Raw genomic sequence first — 24,313 nt, forward strand, 5'->3', positions numbered from 1 at the left:
CAGGTGGTGGGCTCCAGAATGATACTGAACCACCTGAACACATTGAGTTTTATCAGATTTCAAAACCTAAGTAGGGTCAAGCTGCTTAGTACTTGAATGGGAGACCACTAAGGAATCTCAGAAATCTTCAGGTTGGGCGAGGAAAGAATCCTGTCTGAGTGGCATTTCATCCACTCAGAGCTGACAATACTGAGCTAAACCAATGGTCTCATTCAGTGTTGGCATCTTCCTATTTCCTGTGAGCGTATAGCTCTGCCAGAAGGAGGAGAATGGTTTTCATTGGCTGAAGTCTTTACATCTATGGACAAAAATGATTGGATTTCACATCCTGGAAGCAGATGCTGGAGGAAACCCACAAATATATCCAAACATTAATTAAATAAAAACAACACATAATAATTCCTGTAGACCTGGAGTCTACCAGACTGTGGATTTCAGAATATACAAACCATTATGAACTATAAAGTGATGCTAGCTGGAGAAGATGGGAGGATGGGTGATGGACACCACCCCTGAAACACTGGCACTGAGACCAACCCCCACTTTTATCCTGCATGGCTAGATTGGAGGAAGGTTTCTCCTCTGGCATCCACTGCAGAGATAGCCTGCCCTCATTGGCTGGCTGCTGGGAAGGAGATACTGGGAGGCTGGGGTTAACACAAATGCCTTCAGAAAATAAATTTCATCACCAGAAAGTAAATAACGGCCAATCCTGACTCTGCTCATTCTGCAGCCAACAAATGGGGCCCAAGCAAGTCTGAGACCCATACGTCTCTAAGCAAAGTGCAGTATCATCCATAACCTACAAAATGGTGATGCCTTTATTGGGCCAACCAAAATGCACATTATACATGTTGCAAGCTTTCAAAGCTCCACTGGCTTCTTCATCAGGTGTTAAAAATGATACAGGTGAAAGAAAGAAAGAAAGAAAGAAAGAAAGAAAGAAAGAAAGAAAGAATGATATATTTTTAATAGCCCTAGTCCTGTATTTGTCAAGATGTTGTGGTTGCTATCCTCTGTTAAGATGGTATGGAAATATATTCATGCAGGTGGGCCCCTCCTCCTTCTGGCCACCCCTGGATATGTTTGTGCATCTCTTTCAGTTATCTCTTTAAAAACCAGCTTTTCTTTGTGGTTTTGACAACTTCTTTACTTCTCATTCACCACTGTAACCGAAGACTGGCATACCTTAGCACGTTATTTCTTTCTTTCTTTCTTTCTTTCTTTCTTTCTCTCTCTCTCTCTCTGTCTCTCCCTTTCTCCTCCCACACTCTCTTTTGTTCATCCTTCATTGTAGGACATAAGCTCTTTGAAGACAGGGACCTACTTTTTGTCTATGGGCCTCCATGATGAGATCTGTTCACACACTAAAAGGGTTAGCTGAGTGACTGGATGAGTAAATGACCTAAAACAATGGAGAGGCTCATGGCAACTTACAAACTAACACATTAATTATGGCAGAGGCTTTCTTAGACTAAATGTTTCTGAATCCTCAAGGGTGAAGTGTCAGCTTCTTGAAATAGTTATACCTGTTTTTAATCACATAATGCAAGTTTCTAAAGTAGATAAAGTTGTTAAGTCAAATTCCGAAGTGTTCTTAACCTGGAAACAGAATCAAAGTGTTCACCTACAACAGTGGTTCCCAACCTTCCTAATGCCGCGACCCCTTAATACAGTTCCTCATGTTGTGGTGACCCAAACCCATGAAATTATGTTCATTGCTACTTCATAACTGTAATTAAATAGGTGTTTTCCAATGGTCTTAGGCGACCCCCATGAAAGGGTCATTCGACCCCCAAAGGGGTCCTGACCCACAGGTTGGGAACCACTGACCTACAAGTAAACAGGCTTGTGACTGGCTGCTGCTTTGCTGGCAGAAGATCATTTCATCATGTCCTTTCTGTACGTAAAGGTTTTCTGGTTTAGTCAAGTGTGCAGCTGCTCCTCTTGGCACTCTTGCATTTTTAAATCTGCTTTTGGAATCCACATCTTTTTTGGTTACCCATATTTTGTGTGTGTGTGTTTTAAAGAAAGAAGTCGTTTCTTTAGTTGGTCTACCTAGAATAGCCCTACGCAGATTTCACCAGGCATGCTTCAACCTGTAATCATATTGTGCCATGGAACTTAATCAGATGTTTCACATGTATACTCGCCCATTTGTGGTTGTAATTATATAGCAAGCAGTTGGGGTTGTGTGTCTTCTTTTAAAATGTATGTCAGTTTTAAAAATGTTTTTTTAATGAGAATCACTTGTGTCATCCTTCCCAGATATAAGTGAAACCAGAGAGCTATAGGTGAGGATTTGACTACCTGTTTTGAATGAATGTGTGACATTTTGCTTTCCTCATCTTCCCCACTGCTAAGAAAAGAGCCTTATCTTTTTCAGTAGGCTTTGTGCAACTTTTTTCTTGCCCACTCTCAATCTCCATCCCACACTCACCATTTGTGAAGGCACTTAATGGCCTCTGGTCACTTGTTCAAGCCCTCTCCTTTTAGACACATTTATTGTTCCTGTACTTGACTCTGGACAAGGATCATGCCTGTGAGAATCTTAATTGTATTTTAAAGCACTTCCTAGTGTTAATCCTGTATTGCCAAACCCCAAAATACATGAAACCCAAGAGTTCCCCCGTTGTCTGGTAAAGCTCAGAGTGCAGCAGTTGTTAGACCTGGGACTTCCTGCATATTTAACCACCCGATGCTTTGCTTCTCACAAATATAGGTTGTGCAGGAAGACATGCTGTGAGAATTACCCACAATAACAGTGAGAAAAGAGAAGTAATACAGTGTGCTTTCTTTTCTTGTCTTACCCTGCTTTACTAGGCTTTTTTTGTTGACCACAATTCCCGCACTACTACGTTCATCGACCCACGGCTTCCTTTGCAGAGCAGCAGGCCAACCAACGTGTTGGTCCACCGGCAGCATTTGACAAGGCAGCGTAGCCACAGTGCTGGTGAGGTAAGCCTGCACCGGCCTCTATGTTTGCACGTGTGCATTAGCCAGTCAAGATTACAGGCTAATTAGTTTTTCATAGTTCTCTTTTATAGTCATGATTGTCACTTCCATTATTTTGCTGGATTCATATTGCTTCTTTCAGCTCCCAGAAGCCTTTGTCATCTTAACTGATAATCTGGGATTCTGGGAGCTAATATCCAAAACACCTGGAAGAGTTTAGGAATCACTGAGTTAGGGGATAAACAAAATCAACATATCCCTGAATGGGGATTTGAACCTGGGCCTCCTTTCCTATGCAAGCCACATTTTTAGCCTAAGAGAGCAATGGTGAAGTAGACTAGGAAATGTGATGTAAAGTCACTTCTGGTTCTGGTACCTGGCCCCCCTCCCTCCCAAAATGCCATCTTTTTGTTGAAAAATCAGCCAAAATTGTGTAAATATGGGGCGGGGGACCTGGGAGCTTCAGTGATCTCGGGGTAGGGATGGGCTTCAAAGCTACAAAACTGGGTCTCAGGGATGTTTTCTCATCTTTGCCCTGGTGATTACATAATATTAGCTCAGAAAGTCAGTAAATCATTTCTTTCATTGGACCAGTTTTTGAAACCAAAGTTTGGGAAGTTACTGTCTAGATTACAACTCCTGGAATCCAGTGGCCAGCACAGTCACTGGGGATTGTGGGAGTTGTACTCTGAAAAGCAACTTTGCTCAGTGCTTTTTAAAAGGTAATAATCCATTTCCTATTGAATTGATTAAAGCTGATGCCATACTGCAGAATTAATGCAGTTTGACACCTCTTTAATGGTTAAGGCTGCTTCCTATGGAATCCCAAGATCTGTAGTTTGTTGTGGCATCAGAGCACTCTGACAGAAAAGGCTAAACATCTCACAAAACTACAAATCCCAGATTTCTATAGCATTTACTCACAGCAGTTAAAGTGGTATGAAACTGCATTAATTCTGTTTTAAGATTGCAACCTATGCTGCAAGATGCTGGGAAGCTATTCAGACATAGCAGCCCATAGGAGTGCTAGCTGAAGGGTTGCAGGTGTCCTCAGGTGGATACATGTACTGACACTAGGATACTACCTTCCAGGAGTCAAATCATTGTTCCATCTAGCTTAGTGCTGTGTGGTTGATTGAGGCTTCCAGGTTTTAAAGCATGGAGTCTTTCCCCTCCACATCTGTGTAATTGAACCTGAGACCTTTGGATGTAAAGCATGTGCTCTACCATTGAACTACAGCTCTTTCCAAGAGCTGACAATGCATCTTGGTATCTCTTATCTTGAGGTTAGAAGGCTCTAATCTCAAGAAGTGTGTTATAGTTGCCTTCTACCTTCCTAGCGATTTTAGCAAAGGTAGATGTTGCCTGTGAAGTTGACTGAGCCTGGCATGGAAAACTAAATACATAAACATTTGAACTGCAGTGATTACCTATCACACATATCCAAGGTGACAAATTGCAGGAGGCCTCAGTTGCACCTGGTCATAAAGCAGTGTGTGTTAGGTGGTGGCCTAAGAGTCAGCTGGATTCAGGTTGTACCAGCTTTGCAAAAGCAGCCTGACCTTTGAACTAACAATTTTATCTTTTGTAAAATGCCCTTGTCAGCTTCCCTTTATACCACTGGAGGGCCCTTGCATGCAGATAGACTCACAGAACAATAGCAGCATAAACAGCAGCCTGCTTTTCACACCCCGCCTTTTGAGATGCCTATCTGTTTCAAGCCTTAGCAAAGGGTGTACTGCCAGTCAAAAGGTTGATGGGTGTTGGGTGTGAAGGAGTTCATGTTTAATTCTGGTGAGGAGATCAGATCTGTGCTCATCACTACAGTGTCAGAATTTACTTAATACTGTTGGCAAGTGTATTTATTTGATAAGTATATATTTATTGGTTTTTAATCTTTTAGGGGCTGAAAGCATACTTCTTGACTTAGTTAAGCTGGTCCACATACACTCTCCTGCTACAGCTAAATTTATTAAATGTCACAATGCCAGAGAACTGGTTAAAAGTTTAGAAAACTTTTGCTATCAGAAAGGAGTCAGGCTGAAATGAAACTTCTAACATAAAGCCGATTATTAGTAATTAACAAATATTTGCAGGGTGTCCATTTCTTTAAACAAAGGGTACAGCTAAATAGCCTAAAGACACCAGATCCCATTTGATCTAGGAAGCTCAGCAGAGTCAGCTCTGGTTAGCATTCAGGTTGGAAACTGCCAATGAATACCAGGTGCTGCATGCTATATTTCAGAGAAGGAACTGGCAAAACCACCTCTGAGTATTCCTTGCCTAAGAAAGCCCTGTAAAATTCTTGGGGTCGCCAGAAGTTGACACGTGACTTGAAGGCACATACACGCACACTGCTCTTTCTTGGCCAAGACATTTACTCTATTATCACACACACATTGGTTTGTATCCAGTGGGATGATCTGCTAAATGAAAGACATCCACATGCAGAATAGATGCACCTCCCCTTGTAAGCCCATTTGCTTCTGCCCCTCTAGTCTAACCTGGAGAATTGAGTGACTTTCTGGAGCTGTGTGAAAAACTCTGGGGATGGGGGCAAGAGGAGAAAAAAATCCTATTGTCTGAGTTGAAATCCTTTGCATGCAGTATTGGATGTATCCATTTGTTCAGCTGTAAGTCCTGTTGATTTCACTGGGCCTTACATCCTAATTAGTGTTCTTGGTTTCAAAGCCTGAAGGAGGGCTACTTTCCATAAATGGGAGAAAACATGTGAAGGACGTGAAGCTAGCAGTACTTGCATTTCCATTTCCTGGCACAAACTCCAGAAGGAGATGTTCTTTCCTTTTTTTCCCCCCAAAAAAGAAACTTCTCCACCGCTCAAGAATGTACAAATCTAGCTTTGGGTGTCTCCCAGTATTTTTTGCTTCTTTGCGGTTCTTTAAAGCTGGTTCAATCTGAGTTTGATCTATTTCAAAGAAGTTGGAATTTGTAGGGGTATAGTCTGTTGCTTGGGTAAAGATTTCCTGGTATGCATGATTCTCTCACTGAGAGGAAATAGAGTGCAGTGAGCATATTAAAAGGATGTGCTAAAAAGCTGTAGTTTGTGCCACAAATGAACAAAGACCCGCTGGAGCCAGAAAATTGCAGAAGTAAAGGTTGTTCTTAAAAAGTAGGCTGCACCCACTTTGGGACAGTTGTACGGATTCCCTATGAGACTCAAGTGATATACAGCAGTAAATGTTTTTATTACAACTTCTGCAAAGTTTAATGAAGTTTAGAACAGCTGAGGGTATGTGACTTTTGACTGTTTATCCTTGTGCCTATCACATGCTGGTTTTTTTTCAAGCTTTGGTGAGAACTTCGAGCTTGTACCAGTTTGTAGTGAGAGTTATAACTCCTCTGTGAAGATTTTTAATTAGTGAGACACATAATGAAATAAATGTATTTGAAACTTAGAGACAAAAGGTACAGAACATAGCTGGGAAGTAGAAGAGTGTTACATTCCCATGCAACCTTTCCTAACCTGGTCCCTCTGGATGTATTGGACTAGGACTTCACCACCATCACCAGCCAGCATGGCCACTGGCTATGCTGGCTGTGGTTGATGGGCGTTGTAGTCCAATAGCTCTGGAGAATGCCTGGATGGGGAGGTCTGCTAATATTTGTACCTGTAAATGTATGTAAATGGATAGTGGTGCCAATTAACTTAGCATTTTTAATCTTATGAGACTATCTCAATTTTTATGGTGTATTATAAGAGATAGAGTTTCTTCTTGATTTTGTGATTTTAAAAAAACCTGCCTGCTATATGACATGAAAAATAGAGGATAAAAATTCTCAGATAAAAAAAGCCAATAAGATTTTTTTAAAGGGCCATAGATGAGGTGGAATCTCATTCTAGGGGACAAGTTTTTGGATACCAAATTAATTATTACTTTCTTTTTCAGGTAGGGGAAGATTCTCGTCATTCAGGACCCCCTGTTTTGCCACGGCCATCAAGCACATTCAATACAGTCAGCAGGGCTCAGTACCAGGACATGGTTCCTGTGGGTATGTCTGTGCTGTATGGTCTCTTCAGAGTAGCATGCTTTGCTTGTGTTTTGCATGTAAGGGTTGTATTTTACACCACAGTGTATTCTGCTCATTACCTTTTTCCTGGATAAAATATGTACCAAAATATTAGCTGATTCGGAAATAAAAATAAGAACAATCAAATGGGGTAGCACAATTTGAAGTTGTCGCATGGCCAATTTGGGGTGAAATATATGTTGTGAATTTCAAAAGGTGGTTCATGTCTACCTGGCATGAACTCTAGGCATTAAAAGTTAGCACATGGAAATAATGACTTTGACCTCTCCCCTTGGGTTGGTAATGAGGTTACTAAATATGCTTTCAGTGTTGCTTATGAGTGAAGTAGTTCTTTGATTTTGCTCTTGGTGATCCTTTTTGTCATGGGAATTCAGCTTGCATACCATAGAGTTGCAGAGCACCCAGTAAGATGTAAGAGTTCCTGTGGTGAGGACCACTTGGTGACCTTTCCACAGGAGTTGAGAGAAAACAGAATGGGATAACGGGATAAAGCTGAAATGTCTACAAGGATTGTGGGAGTTATATCACCTCCCAATTTATTATTATTATTATTTATTTATTTATTTATTTATATCCCGCCTTCTTCCCAAGACAGGGAGTCAAGTTAAAACAGTATGAAACAATAAAAGTACAAAGTTTAAAAAGCAATTAAACAATTCAAATGATTAAAACATTACATTATTAAAATTTAAAATTTAAAACTCTTTAAAACAAAAAGCAATACCCATGTCAATATGCTGGCATGAAAATGTTTTCATCAGCCGTTGAAAAGCAAAGATGGAACTATCCTGGCCTTTCTAGAGAGAGAGTTCCAGAGCTTGGGAGCAGCCACTGAGAAAGCCCTCTCTCTTGTTCCCACCAAACATACCTGAGAGGGTGGTGGGACAGAGAGGTTTTCTCCAGATGATCTCAACACTCTAGTGGACTCATCCAGGGAGATACAGTCCTTCAAATAATCTGTACTGAAACCAAGTAGAGTTTTATAAGTCAAAACCAGCACTTTGAATTGTGTCTGGAAATGGATTGGCAGCTGTTGCAACAAAGGAGTTGTAAGCTCCCTGTAGCCAGCTCCAGTTAACAGCCTGGCTGCAGCTCTTTGGATCAGCTGAAGTTTCTGAGCACTTTTCAAAAGCAGCCCCACGTAGAGCGTATTACAGTAATCCAAATGGGATGTAACCAAGGCATGTACCACTGTGGCCAGATCTGACTTCTCCAGGAACGGGTGCAGTGATACCGGGGCTTCATGACTCGGCGCTAAATCCAGAAGTACCACCAAATTATGAACCTGAGTTTTCAGGGAAAATGTAACCCCATCTAACACAGGCTATTCCTGGATCTGTCTTTCGACTAATCAGGAGCACTTCTGTCTTGTCTGGATTAAGCTTCAATTTGTTCGCCCTCCCAACCACTGAAGCCACTACAAGAACACACAGCTGGGAATGTAGTTGTTCAGTTTTTAAAGTGAAAGCCATGTTTCATAAAGGAAGCCTTCTAGTAGGTTGGATGGTAAAACCTCAGTTTAACACAGCAGTTAAAATAAAAAGGTACAGGAGAACACATTGTTTTAAAAGGTACTGGAAGGAGTGGAGGGTGAAGGACTGACAACTGCAGTGTGTCTTCTGCATTTGTACCAAGTGCTAGGTAAGCCACTTTAGAGGGAATGTAGATCAGTTTCAAAGCATGGCAGGCATTCCCCACGTGCCTTGTTTTCAAGTGGAAGATCCTACTTAAAAGTTGAGTTTTTTTGCTCCACCACCATGTCATTCAGTTTTCATGGTTCAACAGGAAGGGTGTCATGGCTGTTGTCTTTGGAGGTAGCAATGCATCCCCTAGACATTGCCCCACTACTTAAAAACACACAACACAAAAGGGGATAGGAATGGGAAAAGAAAAGCCAGAAAAAATACAACCATCCTTCAGTGCTTAAATGCAAATCAGATGTTCCATTGTTTAATAATCCTCATTGGTCTACCTTTGTGTGCAGGAATAGTTTATAAAAATGGAAGTTTAACAGTTTAATATAACATTTGCACGTTGTTTCTATGCAAAATGCTTGATTGTGTCAGATAGAAGTATAAGAACTGGTTGGTTGGTTTCCATATAATACCATTCACTCCAGTATCAGTGTTGCCTTTTAATGAGTTAAGTTGTCTTGGAAACTGCTTATACACTTGATTCTTACACATGACAAAACCCATTTGCTTCAGTCATGGTGATTCGTGGCTTTCAAGAACAGAAGTTTATTCACTGAGTTCAGCAGCTGTCACATTGTGGGGAAGACACCCACAGCCCATTAACCTGATGGAGTGTCTAGATGTTTGTTCAGCAGGACTGTTTCTTGACAGGCACTTCTGATTTAAACTTCTGTTGCTGCCCATTTCTTCAGCACTGCTTACAGGAGTTCTTTGAAAAGGCTACACTACTGAAAATCCTACTATGGGGTGGCTACTATGCTTTTTCATTGAGGTATACCTTGGGACTCATAATGTGATTCTTCATGTTTGTGTGCTTACCTTTCTTACAGCAAAGTTTAACTGGGTTTTCTTTTTAGAGATGTTGAACACGCATTCGTGAGATTAGCACTCAGTAAAAACAAACAAATCTGTTCAGAATCCCTTGTTTGACTGTGGTTCTTTCCACAACAAACACCGCTGTTGCAAGTATTTTACTATGAGGATGAGCCACTAAGGATGATGTCATAGGCATCAGTTGGATGGTGCACAGCAATATCATTGCCAAGTGGATCACATGTTCCTCCACCTACTTCCCAAGTTAAGCAACAGTTCCTTGCTTTTGAGGATGTGTGTAGTGCTCAAGCTTCACCTGGACTGGCAACAACAAATCACAAAAACTAGTAAAATTGTCTCCATGAAAAAAGGACTACTTCAGAAAAAGCATCTCTGTAAGGCATTCAGGATTTGAACCTGAAACTCCTGAAGGAAATGATCAGTAGTTTTACATTTTCACCAAGACACTCTTTGTTCTATTTTCAGCTTACAATGATAAAATTGTTGCATTTCTGCGACAACCCAATATCTTCGAAATTCTACAGGAACGACAGCCAGATCTTACCAGAAATCATTCACTCAGGTGAGCACAGTATGGGCCTTTCCTCTCTATCACTGAAGTTCTTAATTAGTGCAGTTTCAGTGTTAAACAAAATATAGACTCCATTCAGATGTAGCAACAATCATTAAGTTTATTGTTAGCTGCTTACGCTTCAGTTCAGTGTACTCCTCCCCCTCCTTTCCTCTGATGTGGCTGCAAGGACAGCAAGCTTTTGCTTTTGTTCTCAGTTAAGTTCAGTTTAATGCTACATCTGAACTTCAGTTTATCTTCACATTGGTTGAACCAAGTGAGTTTCACAAACCAATATTTAAACTGGGGTTATTTTGGCAAACCGTAGTGAAGACTAAATGTGGTTTGTCCAGGTTTGAACGTAATGTTAAATTGTGCTTAATGCAGTGAACAAGGAGCCCCATCTGTATACCTCTTACTGAGTAGTTGTACATGCTAACTGGCAATCTAACTGTGGAAAGTATAAGACAGCTGTGGAAATGTAGACTGGAGTGATATCTGGGCAGGGATCGACTGCAGTCCCTTCAACAACCAACAACCCATTCAGCAGTGGCAACTAAAATGTGCCCAGGAGGGGCATGTGTGAATGAATGTTCATGCTGTTCCCATCGAGCCTGCATTTGGCAGCGGGAACTGTTACTGATCTGTGATGACAGGGAAGGAACAGTGAAACCAACAATAGCTACACAATTCTCTTTCAGCATTATGAATTTTTTAGAAGTATTTGAGTGTGATAAACAATAACACCACAGCTAACAAAGATGAGAAATAAAACAAGAAGGCATATATTTGCATGAAGCCTAAATTATAAAGATTGTGACTTAATCTTTTTTAAAAAACAAAAGCATAATGGAATAACTCCTTTATAGTTTATAAGACTCCTTTATAAGACAGAAGCAGTATAAATGTCTATTAAAAGACATGTTAGAAGGGAGTATATCAGATTCTGAAACAAATTGAAATACTGCTAATGAGGGTAACACCTCCACAAAAACCAACTCTGGTGAATTTGACACTATTTTAACTGCCATGGCTTGATACTATGATATTCTGGGATTTGCAGTTTTGTGAGATATTTAGCCTTCTCTGTCAGAGAGCTCTAGTGCCACAACAAACTACAAATTCCAGGGTTACATAGGATGGAGCCATCACAGTTAAAGCAGTGTCAAACTGCTTTATTGCTGCAGTGTGACAGCAACCTTTGCCATTTCATTGTGAAATGGTGGTGCTTGAGTTCTCAGAGGCTGTGCGTAAAGGACACAGTCTCTAACAGGTATGGCCTTAGTGACAGCCTGGATGTCTGCTGTCCAAGGACCAGCCAAACCATTACATAAAGATTTGGTCACAAGACCTTTGACTGCTGAAACAGTGTAGAACTATTGCAGTCTGCATTGGTAGAGGGACTAGGGATGTACATGTACAGTGGGCCCTTGTTATTCACTGGGGTTTATTGCTAAAAAGCAAACCTTCATTTTGCCATTTTATATAACAGACACCATTTTACTGTGCCATTGTATTTAATGGGGTTTGAGCATCCACAGATTTAGGTATCCATGTTTCTGGAAACAAACCTTAATGAATAACAAGGGCCCACTGTACTTGTATATATTAATCTTTCCAAGCCATGGTTGATTCAATCCGCAGATTAAAAAAATCTGTGGATGCAGAGGGCAAATTGTATATCTTAATGTTCTTCATCCTCTCAGGCATGAATGAATAATTCTCCCTGCTGGATGAGAACATGAAGATTTCTGTGCACTTTGTATTTTAGAAAGTATTCTTCTGTGTAGAAACAACATGTTTTCTGCACAGAAATATATGTTGTTTTTCTTTGCAGAAATACAGTTTCTGTGCAGAAGTATTAATGGATTTTGCACAGATGAATACTTCCCAAAGTTTAAAGACATTCAATAGCCTCACAGCTTCCTGCATTCTTCATAGTGGAGTTTCCTAACAATCAGAAAAGTACTTACTCAGCTGAGAAACAAGAGTAATTAAGTTTATTTGTGTAGCATATGCCACTAGAAACAGAACAATAGAAATGAAGATTGTTTCCATCCCTAGGTAGGTATGAGCTGAACTAGGTAGCTACTGGCTGAACCAACATGAAATATTGGAACTTGGAGATAATGAATGCAGACAGAAAGAGAAACAATAACAAATGGTGTAAATAAGACAAAGCCTTTGGTTCAATTTATAGATTTAAAGGACTAAGGGTTGTTGAAATATTAATTACAACAAGAAATTGTTTAAATGAGACAGAGATTTGTGGCAAGTTCTAGCCTTGAAGAACTAAGAAACGATTAAATATTTTTTTTAAAAAAAGAATTGACTCTTGTTAAGACATAACTTTTTATGGCCTAGAATCCACTTCATTTGATATATCTAGCCCACAAAAACCACGCTGCAATACCTGTGTTTGCCTGTGCTGTTGCAAAAGCAACAACAACAACAAAATCTCACACTGCTAATGCTCTTTGCTGTTTTCCTTGCAACAGACTAACATAGCTACACCGCTATAAGAACTGGGGCAGCTCTTGGGCTGTGCAAAAGCTTCAGTATGTTAAGAGGCAATTTGCATGTTAATATTGAAACTCACCAGCATGGCCATGGCATTTGATATAGTTAGAAACCAGAATGACAGAGATGGTTATATTGTGACTGTGTCTCTCCATACGCTTTCTACAGTATATAGAAATTCACAGGATTCCCTTGACATTTGGTCTATGCAAGTAGGGAGAGAGCAGGTGTATGTATTTAAATGATTCTCTTTAGGAATAGCAACCTCCTTCTCCAGGGCTTGTGCTGGTACTTCTTGAAATTCAGGGCCACAGCTAGCATTAACTCGAAAGATTGATTTTCATTGGTCAGCTACCTGAAGCAGCTTGGGCGTCTGAGCGCTTGAAGGCAACAGAGGAGGAAAAAATTCTTCCGAATGTATTAGTTAGGGGGTGTAAATGCGTTAGTGTTCAGATGGGGTTGATTGCAAGATTCTTTCATTCATTCAGATACTGACTAGAATGTTGGAAAATGGTGTCTCAAATACAGAGAGATTGTCTAGAGTTCTGCTTGATATATCCAGTGTTTTTCCTTGCTACCCTGATATACATTAGTGCCTTATTTGCAAGAGACATTTTGGAACAGTTTATCTGCATCAATAGGGAGAAGATCCAGTTTATTCGGACTGAAGGGACCCCAGGGCTGGTGCGCTTATCCAGTGATGCAGACCTTGTCATGTTACTAAGGTAAATCCTGCCGTTCTGCAATGAATTGGGTATGGAATCTTTACCTTTTATTGCATTGGCATATACATGTGACCTAATACAGTGACCTTTGTAATCTCAGCCATCACTTCTTTGAAATACAGCTAGGGGAGCTGCAGCAGAGAATGTAGATGATGGAATTATCCATGCTAAATTTTTAGCTTACTTACATTCAAGGTTTTCTTTTAAAAATAGTAATAATGGGTCAACCCAGAGAGTCTTAAATTGGCCCTGAATAACCACATGATAATTTGTCTAATGTTAGACCCACATATATGCATGCATACATAATATATATGTATAATATAACATAATATGATAGCCTCTCTCTGTGTATATGTAGATAGACCACATACATAAATATATATACAGTACATATATATAGTAGAAAAAACACAATTGCCTAATGTATTCAAATACTAAGCTGGCGTTTACCTCAGCATTCTTTTTGTATTGTTAACCTTCCCCCTTCATCCTTCTTTGTGTACATGAAGTTTCTTTCTCCATGACATAGATTTTCTCTCTCCCCTTTTCTAGAGTTACGAGTGTGATTTTTGTGTGTTTTCTTTTTAATTGAAAATGCTATATTGGATACTGATCAAAACCCAGAAATGTTTGCAGTGCAAGGAAAAAGTTGGAGCATACACTGGGAACTGACTAGACACTGATTTAAGAGAAAACTGCAAAGTGCAAATGGTATTTTTTAAAAATAGTAACATTAGCTATTTCAGCTAAATCTGTTAGGTTCAAAGGTGGGTAGCCACAAAAACATGAGGGGAGAGAAAGATGCTATATTGCAAAAGAAGGAATAGGATATTGGTTACGAGGATCCAGAATGCAAAGCTACGTTTTCCCTTGGAAGGGGAACATGGTTTGATAGACTCTAGGAAATGCAGTGCAGCTATGACCCCAAGGATATGTTGTGCACTTTCCTTGTATGAAGACCTGTGTATCCTTCAACTTCTTCATTCCCTTTCTCTTGTTTTCTTTTTATTTACTGCTGGATTATAAATTCTGCAGGGCAAGGACCTGGCCTCCTGTGTTCTATAGAGCAAGCCAGTAACAATAATGATAGCAACAAATTTTGGGGGTAAAGATGGTATATAAATATACTAAATCACCAACTAAATAATGTTCATGGGTATAATAACACAGGATTGCTTAAAAAGTGGATATGCAAGAGCATAATTGTACTGTATAGGGTTTAGTCAGGCTCCCTCATTTGTGAAAGATTATAAAACAATTCTTGGTTTGTTTTTGAAAAGTGTTGCTTTTTCCACCTTTTGAGGGGGGGAGTATTTACAATGACTTATAATGTGCAGATACTGTATGTGTTACCTTCTTTTTAAACGATATTAAGTTTCTGGCATTCAGATTCCTTCTGCTGTTGTGTCCATTGGAAATACAGAAGACCAATTAAAGGAGCCACTCCTATTGTGTTTATAATGGAATGATTTATATTTGTAGTGGTTTGGAAATGCAGGACATTGATTTTAACGAAAGCATGAATGGTGTGGCTTCAAAGAAATCAGCAAATGTATCTTATTTTTGCCAATTTCTCTCCTAGCTTATTTGAAGAGGAAATAATGTCATATGTACCACCACATGCCTTACTTCACCCCAGTTATTGTCAGTCACCACGAGGCTCCCCAGTATCCTCTCCTCAAAACTCTCCAGGTAAGCCTTGTTGCAATGGCCTGCAATGATTTTAGAAATAAACTGGGTAGGATCATCCTATTTTCACAGGATCCCTTCTGAGAATAAGTAAAAAGAGAATACTTTCATTGTTGAGTCCATGCTAATTCTGTGTTTTATATCATAGACTTCTCAATAGCCTTTCTCAAAAGCAGTTTGACACCCTTCATAGCGGTAAAAATATTCCCAAGTGGTAGTTTTAAACATATTCAGAGTGTCTCACTTTATTGAATAATTATACAAATGTTATAGTTTTCTGCCAGTAGTACTGGAAAGACTAAAAAATGGAAGGAGGGCATGGTACTGTTCTCACATATGTAGAACTGCAAAAAATGTGGGCCATAGTATCTTTTCTACATTACTGGAGGATGATGGCCCAGGATTAGAATATATTTATAAGGACATCAATTAGTTAATTTATCAACATAACATTATACTGTGGGTTCTGACATCTCCTTTAATGTGATCTTGGGGTGGTGGGTGTAATTTACAAATTGTTTCCCTGCTTTAAACAGGGGAACAGTAAGAACCTGTTGTGCTCTTGGTGTTAGATTAGCTGTGTTAGCAGTACAATATGAACAGGAATGTTTTCTCTTCCTTTTTTCTCCATTTATCTACTTTTTTCTTTAAAAATTACTACAAAGTGAATTGTGAAGATTTTACATCTAACATAATTTTGAGAAGGGAATGATAAAGTATTGAGGGGCGTTTTGTTTTGTTTTGAAAATAGGTAATAATTTCTCTAGGCCCACGGCCTTATGCTTCCCTAGCATCCCCCCCCCCCCCCGAATGAGGTGTCTTCTATTAGTTCTCTGATTTCTTACATAATTAGGATGAATTTATAGGTTTAAATGTGAATGATTCATAAATCATTGGAATCATGAACTCTAGTTTCTGTCTGAACAACTGTACCTGTCTGTCTGTCAGGGATCATATCCCGGATGTTAAATGTTGACCACAGAACAATTTGCTCCATCAGGCTGCTTTAACTCCCATTTGGATAACATCAATACCATAAAATTACTCTTTAGTTATCTCTAAAATGCATACATATAGACAGCTAGAGGTATTGTGTGTATAGAGCTTTTGTAAAAATAATCTTTCCATTCTTTTGTTATTTTTAAGGAAGGAATAATTTGCTCTAATTGCCCCAGAGATTTTTTGACAGTGACAGCTTATCTGTAATAAAGACCTGCCATGTGTTGAGGGGATAATTTAGGGGTATTTTATGAAATGGGAGGAAATGTATTCAAATGTCAGTTGTCATATTAAGTTGTTAACTAGGTCTGAATAACAGCAATACAAGTAAGAACTAGTTGAAGTATGTAGAGGATTCATCTGTGGCAACAATCTCCAGCTATAGATCTTCTAAAAATGTTGGGGAGAATACCTCTTAAACATAAAGTCTGTGCTCTTATGGCTGTTTGTTCTTTGTGCTTTAATAACAATAAAATAAAATATGAGATATCACAAATTACAATGTTTTAATGTACTTGCTCTGTATCAGGAGTGTGCAACTTCTGCAGCCCTATATTTGGGTATATCATTGCTTTGCAGATTGAGGAGGCAACTTTTGCAGCTGCAGGGTTAAATATCACCTTTCAGAATCTGACACCATCACTGCTAGATTTGCTCAAGCTGCAAAAAGTTACCCTTTCCCTCCTGACATCAAAGCAAGGAATTTGCTGCAGGCACACCTTCCTTCCCAGGCTTCCAAGAAGCCTGAAAACAAGCCTCATGTGGCAGCTGTGACTTTATTAGAAAGGCTAACAGTGCTTCTGGGAGATGCAATCAAATCAAATGTTAAATGATGTCAGTAGTAGGAAAAAAAAGATTGCATATGTATACACTGGTGTATGATAGCTACCTTGGGGTGCATCTACACTGTAGATATAATGCAGTTTGACACCACTGTAGCTCCACTCTGTGGAATCCAGAGATCTGTAGTTTTGCAAGGTTTTTAGCTATGTCTGCTAAAGCATGCTTGTGCCTCCCAAAACTACAAATCCCAGAATTCCTTAGGATGGAGCCATGGCAGTTGAAGTGGTGTCAAGCTGCATTATTTCTGCAATGTAAATGCACCCTTCATCGCCACTCTTCTGGCAAAAGGTGGGGTGTACCTTTAGTCTTGACAGTATCGACATGATGCTGAGAGTCGGACACACTATGTTGTTATTCTTAGCAACATCATACCTCAGTTGTACTTTTGCCCTATAATGCCTGTTATATAGTCTGCCCTGTCATTTTAAGGCTCCATGTATCCCTTGCTCATGGTGTGCAGTTTATCCCTGCCTCTGTAAATATATATATATATTTCATTTATATGCCACCTTTCTCCTGGAGTGGTAACCAAGGTGGCTCAAAAAAAAAATGATTAAACTATATTTTTAAATCAATTAAAATCCATTACATTAAAACAGTATAAAATCATTTAAAAGGCAGAAAACTCTCCAAACCCTACTTTATCAGTCAGAAAAAAGTAGTATGTGATACACAAACAAGTGGCTTGAGAAGAATGAACTCTCTGCCAAACTACTTTCAGCGCTCTCAAAAACCATTGTCTACATTTAGCCATACAATACAATCCTAGGCATGCTTATTCAGAAGTTAGTCCCCTTGATTTCAATGAGACTTCCTTCCTGATAAGTGTGCATCACAATACACCCTGAATCTGTTTCAGTTTTCTCCTTTTTTCAAGTTAGCTAGTTTATTTATGTGCTATTTTATCACAGAAGACTGCACCACATGGCTTAGAGTAAACCCCAACATGTCAGGCACATTATATCTGAAGAGGAAAATATTCATACGTGAATGTGTTTACGTTTATATAAGGCCGGCTCTAGGTATTTGGCCACCCTAGGCAAGAAATATTTTGGCACCCCCTGTCGCCCCCCCCAATAATTATTTTCAACCCTTGATTTCCGCTGTTTCGTTTGTTAAAGCTAAACTTGACATAAAACTTAGGTTCCAAGCTCTCATCATAGTATTGAGAATTAGTCAAAAAGCCAATTAGGCTTTTACAGGTTAAAGACTTTTTTTATTGCTGTGACATTTAGAACAGAGTTTCAATAAATGATTTCTGATTACATAATGATAAAAGACATAGGATACTGGGTGGCTGTGAGCCCCCCCCCAATCCCTTAAGATAATGTAATAATAAATAGAGTACGCACCTAAACTAACTAAAACTTTCTCTTTACTTAGTTTAAAACTTGTTGTAAGAATGCAACACAGTATGAAACGTACTAGGCAAACATTCAAAATCAAACACAAACATTGCAACACTATTGCATGATAACTACCAAAAATGCTAAACACAAAAACAGACTAATTTGTTTGTTAAGCGGTAAACTCAAGACGACTGGTGACTGGCGCTCTGTGTTGTGGCACCAAGGGTAAGGCGGGTGGGCGGTGAGAGGAGAGGGGACTGTTGACCTTGAGGTTACATTCAAGGTGCATGCAGAAGGCAGATGATGTACCATGTGACCGTACCATGGACACGGGGGGCACGCATTTATGTTTTGGCCATTGTACTTGCTGTAATGAGTTTTCACTTTAATATTATTTAATTACGCAAAAAAAAAAAATAGAAAAAAGCTGCCACACCACCCCTAAATTTTGCCACCCTAGGCGGCTGCCCAGTTCACCTATATGGATGAGTTAGCCCTGCGTTTATAATAATTGTAGGTTTATGGCTTAAATCCAATTGTTAGTCCCAACTAGGGGAGACAATGAATCAGTGGGAGTTGTATAAGCATTGTCTTGTCATAATGCAATGGGTTTATTATAGTTAGAACTAGAAGTTGGATTTAACCACCCTAGGTTTTTGTCCTTGCTACTCCATTACTCTGTCCCCACTCTCATTGCCAAGATGAAGAGACTAGTCTTCTTTTCCGTCATCATTTCCTCTCTTGCACCCTTCTGTTAATCCATTCAGCTATCCATCTCGTTCCATTTCGCAGGGTGTCATTTCTTTTTATCTATACTAGAGATAGATAAGACTAGAAAATTAATTGCCACCAAGTCAGTGCTTTATAAATTTGATTTCGCTTGTTCTCTCACATAGAATTTTTCTTGAGGTTTCTACTTTGGATGTGCATCATGCTATTAATATATGCAAGCCATTCATTAAGAAATTAAGTATCATTTTGCTATGTAGCTGTTAACATTTTAGATTTGATTACATTTTAGAAGTTTTAAACATTAGACATCCATACAACAGGACATTTATACAAATGAATTGAAATTGAGACATCCAAGACAGTATTATAAAAGTTTAAAATGTACCATCTCTGAGCACCCATGTTAAAATGTATTGAAGGCTTCTTTCTGTCTAATCTTTACAGTGAGTTAGGGTTAAAATACAATTTCCTGTAAAGATGATAGTCCTTGTGGTTCATTTACCTGTTTTGCTTGCAAGATTGCATTAACCAGTGGATGTGGGTGATTTGTCACACACAGGTCTGCTTTGAGAGACATTAAGTCTTGAAATTAGCTGTTAAAGCTAAGCATGAGTTTCGTTATGTGTCATTTTATACCAGAAGCGGAAAGTGCATTTCTGAGAGCACAAGTGACAATTACATTATTTGTGATTTTTAACATTTTCACCATTGACTAAAGCATACTAAATCAACTCAGATTCAAATCTTAAAAAGAATGCTACTTTTCTAGCAGTGCAATCTTGAATATATCTATTCCTCAATAAGCTTAACTGAATGGGACTTTAAATGCCCATTAAAAGTGTGTAGTGGATTACCCCCAAAGCATTTTAGAATATCTTTGTGTATCTGTGATAGCAGTCCAGTAGCGTTTACATCTGACTAGGCATGCATAGGATTATATTGCTGGAAAAGTAGCATCCTGTTTAAAATGGAATTGTACTTTCCCACTTCTTTTGCAATTTCCCCTTATTACAGAAAATCCATTAAGGAGGAGTGTGTGTGTATTTAAGTTGCAGATATATTGTTAATTGTATGTGCTCTGTTTCATTCAGAAATGTGTGTTCAAATGTGTTCTTTGAATAAACAAAAGCATTACTTGTGAAATTCAGGCCTGATTTATGAACTCATGTTTTTCATTTTTTCCTTCTTATGAGCAAGAAAGAATTTACAGTTGTTTTTCCTTTAGCTACATTAACACATTTCACATGGTATGCTTGTACAAAGCAAAAGTTCTCTTTTCCTGTTCTGTACCAATCTTAGATTCTTTTACTAGTCAATAAAAGTTTGAGACTACTCGCTCAGTGCAGTTGTATTGGACTGACTTCAGTCTTCTGTGGTTTCTCTTTTTATTAATTTGAGTCCCCTTAGTCCATTGTTATTAAAGCTACAGAACAAGAGCACATACTTAGGGTCACAATAGCTAAGGCATAACTGATCTGTGTTAAGGAATTTAAGCACCTCTGTTTAAAGACTATCATATTGAATCAGACCCAAGATCTGCATAGGCCATCTTAGCAAAAATGGATTTTAAAAAAAGAAAAGAAAGAAGAATTATCACAGCAATTGCTGGCCGACCTATAATTGATGGGTAGTATGCATTTCCGCTGACTACCCCCATGCTAAGATTGTCAGCATTTTCTCCCAGTACAGTGCGCCCACGTTATACGCAGGCGGACTTGAGCGTATGCGCTCAAGCTGTGGGGCGCGTATGGGGCGCACGGGGCAGTGCATCCCATTCAAATAAATGGGGCTCAAGCATATGCAGAATGCATAAGACAAGGGTCCACTGTAATTAGTGGAACCTATGAGAGCATTGCACAGTTGTTCATCTAGCCTTGAATGTTTCTAACAGAAAGGTCAGTGATAACCTCTCTATTTCTCATGTTTTGCAGGTACTCAGCGTGCTAATGCTCGAGCTCCAGCACCTTATAAAAGAGATTTTGAAGCCAAGCTGAGGAATTTCTACAGGAAACTGGAGACAAAAGGATATGGTCAAGGCCCCGGGAAACTGAAGTATGTAGAAATGTTATAAAAAGCTGAGTGTGTTTCAGAGGTATCAAAAATACTGGCATTGGTCAATTTTTTTTTCTAGTATTGAGGAATAACTGAAGTTTGAATTGTAAAACAGAGGATTTGGTGGACTGTTTTGACAAATATTTTGCTCCAGATAGTGATTGCTTAACCACGGCTGGTTCTGGATGAGAAAGAATGAGGCAATTGCCTCAGATGACAGAAGTTGGGGGGACAGCGTCATTTGGCTGTTTCTCCTGGGCTTTGCTTCTGTTAAATGATAGAGATGAATGGTCGCCTTAGATGCCAAATGGCCCATCTTGGTCCCCTAAATTGCACTGCTGGCTTCAGATGTGATAGAAGAGTCTGGCCTATCACCAATATTAAAGTAAGATCTACTTAGCTTCTGTATATAGAATGGGGGAGCAGGTGCCATTTGGTCCTTTGCCTCAGGCAGTGTAATGTCTTGAGCTTGCCTTGCATTCCAGCATTTGGAGACCTCTGCTCTCTCCCTCCTTGCTGCCTAGTATGATAATGGTGCATAGAACAGCCATACTAAACCCAGTACCACTGAGATGGAAATATAGTGTTCCGTATTCTGGACCTCCAGGATGATGCTGTCTATATACAATCCTATATGACTTGCATAGATGAAAGACACTAGCATTGCCTGAGTTGCCCACACAGCTGCTTTCCCTGGGAGAGCACCCATTTTTCTTAAATGGAACAATAACCATCCTTATCTGGAATATTCTAACACAGGATGTTGGTGGAAGTCCAGAAAAATCCAGTGTGAATAAGTCTAAAGAAAGATTAAACTACTGACCCTGATCAAAGATTAGGTTGGGTATGATACGGAGTGGTAATTTATCCAGGCTGTCTAAATATAACCATGAAAAATAAACATTGTAACTCCAGCTTGTGAACTGCTGTGATTCAATTTTTCTCACTGTGCAGATTAATTATCAGGAGAGACCATTTGTTGGAAGATGCCTTCAATCAAATTATGGGTTATTCAAGAAAGGACTTGCAAAGAAATAAATTGTATGTCACATTTGTCGGAGAAGAAGGGTGAGTAGAAAAGGGAAGTGGCCACCAATATAGTGTGTACTTTATACCATGTTTAGCAGCTGTGTTCAGATATTTAATTGTGCTCTTTGTGGTCTAGAGTGAAAAGAGGAAGGATTACAGCCAGGAAATACTTCATATAAGCCTAGAACCAACAGCTGTACATAAATAGTTTCTCTTTGTGACATGTGTACTCCTCCTTTGCAAAGCATCAGTTTTTGTGTGCACATGTTGAACTCTTTCTAAAACTGATTCAGTAGGTAGGGCTCAGTTGATCTCTCATTCAGTAGATAGAGCTCATCAGCTGTTGTGCATTCCCAGTTCTCCCTGTTCAATTTCTGTAGTTATTTCCCCCTCAAAGCCTTTCCAGCAAATGCTTAGGCACTGGATGGAGGTAGGTCGACATTGCAAATTAAGCCTGTAGGGTGAAGTCTGATATGGGAAAACTGCTTGACATGTGTAGGGTCATGGTTTAGAATCCTGAGGTGGTCCTGATTCATGCAGACAGTGTACATATGTAGAACAAATTTTCTACTTTGGACTTTTCTCTCTCCCAGTGCATGGGAGATGATATGGAGGGGGCAACAGAGAGGGAGCTGTGAACATGGTGCTTTCCCCCTTGCATGACTGTGGACAATTGAATATAAATACCAAGGTAATTTATGGTCTCTTAGAGTGTTACCCACCTTTTTATGTACGCTGTTACCATGTTGGCATTGATGCATATAATCATAGAGTTGGAAGAGACTTCCAGGACCATTCAGTTCAACCCCATGTAGGAATATACAATCAAAGCACCCTGACAGATGGCTATCCAGCTTCTGTTTAAAAACCTCCAAAGAAGGGGACTCCACCACACTCCAAAGTGAGTGTGTTCCACTGCCAAACAGCTCTTATTATCAGGAAGTTCTTCCTATTGTTGAAATGGAATCTCTCTTCCTGTAGTGTGTATCCATTGTCCTAGTCTCTGGAGCAGCAGAAAACAAGCTTGCTCCATCTTTAGTATGACATTAGTTCAAATATTTAAACAGGACTATCATAACGCCTCTTAACCTTCTCTTAACCTTATCTTCTCCAGGCTTTGATGCCTTTCTTTCCTTTTGGTTGATTGTTTACACACTATGCTACTTCCATTCTAAATATTCTAAGTTATTAGGAAAGAAGAGCCCCGTGATATCAGTATGATTTCACTAACAGCCATTCACACTTTTTTTTCTTTCAGATTGCAACAAATGGCCTAAGTGATGATCTATTCAGGGAAAGTGTGTTTCTGTAACGTACATGAATAATACTTTATTATTTTGCCCTGCTGCTGCCCCCTCCTAACAATACTTCATTACTAGTGTTGATGGTGGTGGTAGTGGTTCTGTTGGTGCCACCAGGACTTATTAAGGAATCCAGTGTGATATCCGTGTCTCTCTTTACCTTTCCTCATTCTATCTGAACCACCTTTTGAAGTCTAAAGAAGCTGAATTTTAACCTGTCCTTTTTTTTAAAAAAAAATGTAACTTCTATAGAGACCAATTATTGTCCTGCACAATTGCAGCAGTGAGGAAAATACTTTCTACTCCTTTAATTCCACAAAAGCAAGCAAACTACAGCTAGGTTGTCCTTTTCCCCAAAGCAATCCCTTGTCATTTATTTATCCCCCTTGCTATTTATTTTTGTATGATTTCTATGAGGGCTGCAAATTCTCTAGCTAAAATGGCCATCTCACTTTTTTGTTCTTTAAAGAAAAACTCCTTTCCCCTTCCATGACACGGAGGCAGGGTATAATTTTATTTGAACTGGATAAGGTCTAGTGAGAGTATCATATTAAGAAAAATCATGTTTGTTTAATCATCTGGGAATGGCTTGAAACCACTTCAGTGTCAGTGCTAAATGCTATAATAATGAACAAAGAATCCCCAGTGAATATGGCAAAACAAGTATGGAATGTTCCCCATAAAATAATTAGAGCAACATGAATCTGTTTTAAACGTGATTTTTTTCTCTAAAAAACAGTACCAGATAGATGAAGGATCCTTAAATTTTTACTCACTATCCCCAAATTATCAAATGAACTCTCTCATCTTTGAGCCTTTTCATATGACAGAAAACTGATGTTATCTAAAAATAAACATTCACTTTGAAAAGACCATATGAAGCAAGTAATCACAGCTTCTTATTATAAAAGTTCTATTGCACTTCAATGCATATATGAAGTGAATAGATGTTATGGGTATCCCAATGGCTGAACCTGTAGAAGTAATT

The 24,313-nt window shown here is 39.2% G+C and overlaps 1 protein-coding gene across 1 annotated transcript in view; it reads left to right on the forward strand.

The window, feature by feature from the left end:
- The window catches only part of HECW2 (HECT, C2 and WW domain containing E3 ubiquitin protein ligase 2), a 218,184-nt gene that overhangs the window by 158,361 nt on the left and 35,510 nt on the right, over window positions 1–24,313 (forward strand). The window contains 7 exon segments of the mRNA XM_042446267.1: window positions 2,824–2,958; window positions 6,864–6,966; window positions 9,999–10,095; window positions 13,245–13,328; window positions 14,914–15,023; window positions 20,875–20,995; window positions 21,950–22,063. Coding sequence (XP_042302201.1) covers window positions 2,824–2,958; window positions 6,864–6,966; window positions 9,999–10,095; window positions 13,245–13,328; window positions 14,914–15,023; window positions 20,875–20,995; window positions 21,950–22,063 — 764 coding nt within the window.

The sequence above is a fragment of the Sceloporus undulatus genome, chromosome 1 (genome assembly GCF_019175285.1).
Source record: "Sceloporus undulatus isolate JIND9_A2432 ecotype Alabama chromosome 1, SceUnd_v1.1, whole genome shotgun sequence".
NCBI lineage: Eukaryota > Metazoa > Chordata > Lepidosauria > Squamata > Phrynosomatidae > Sceloporus > Sceloporus undulatus.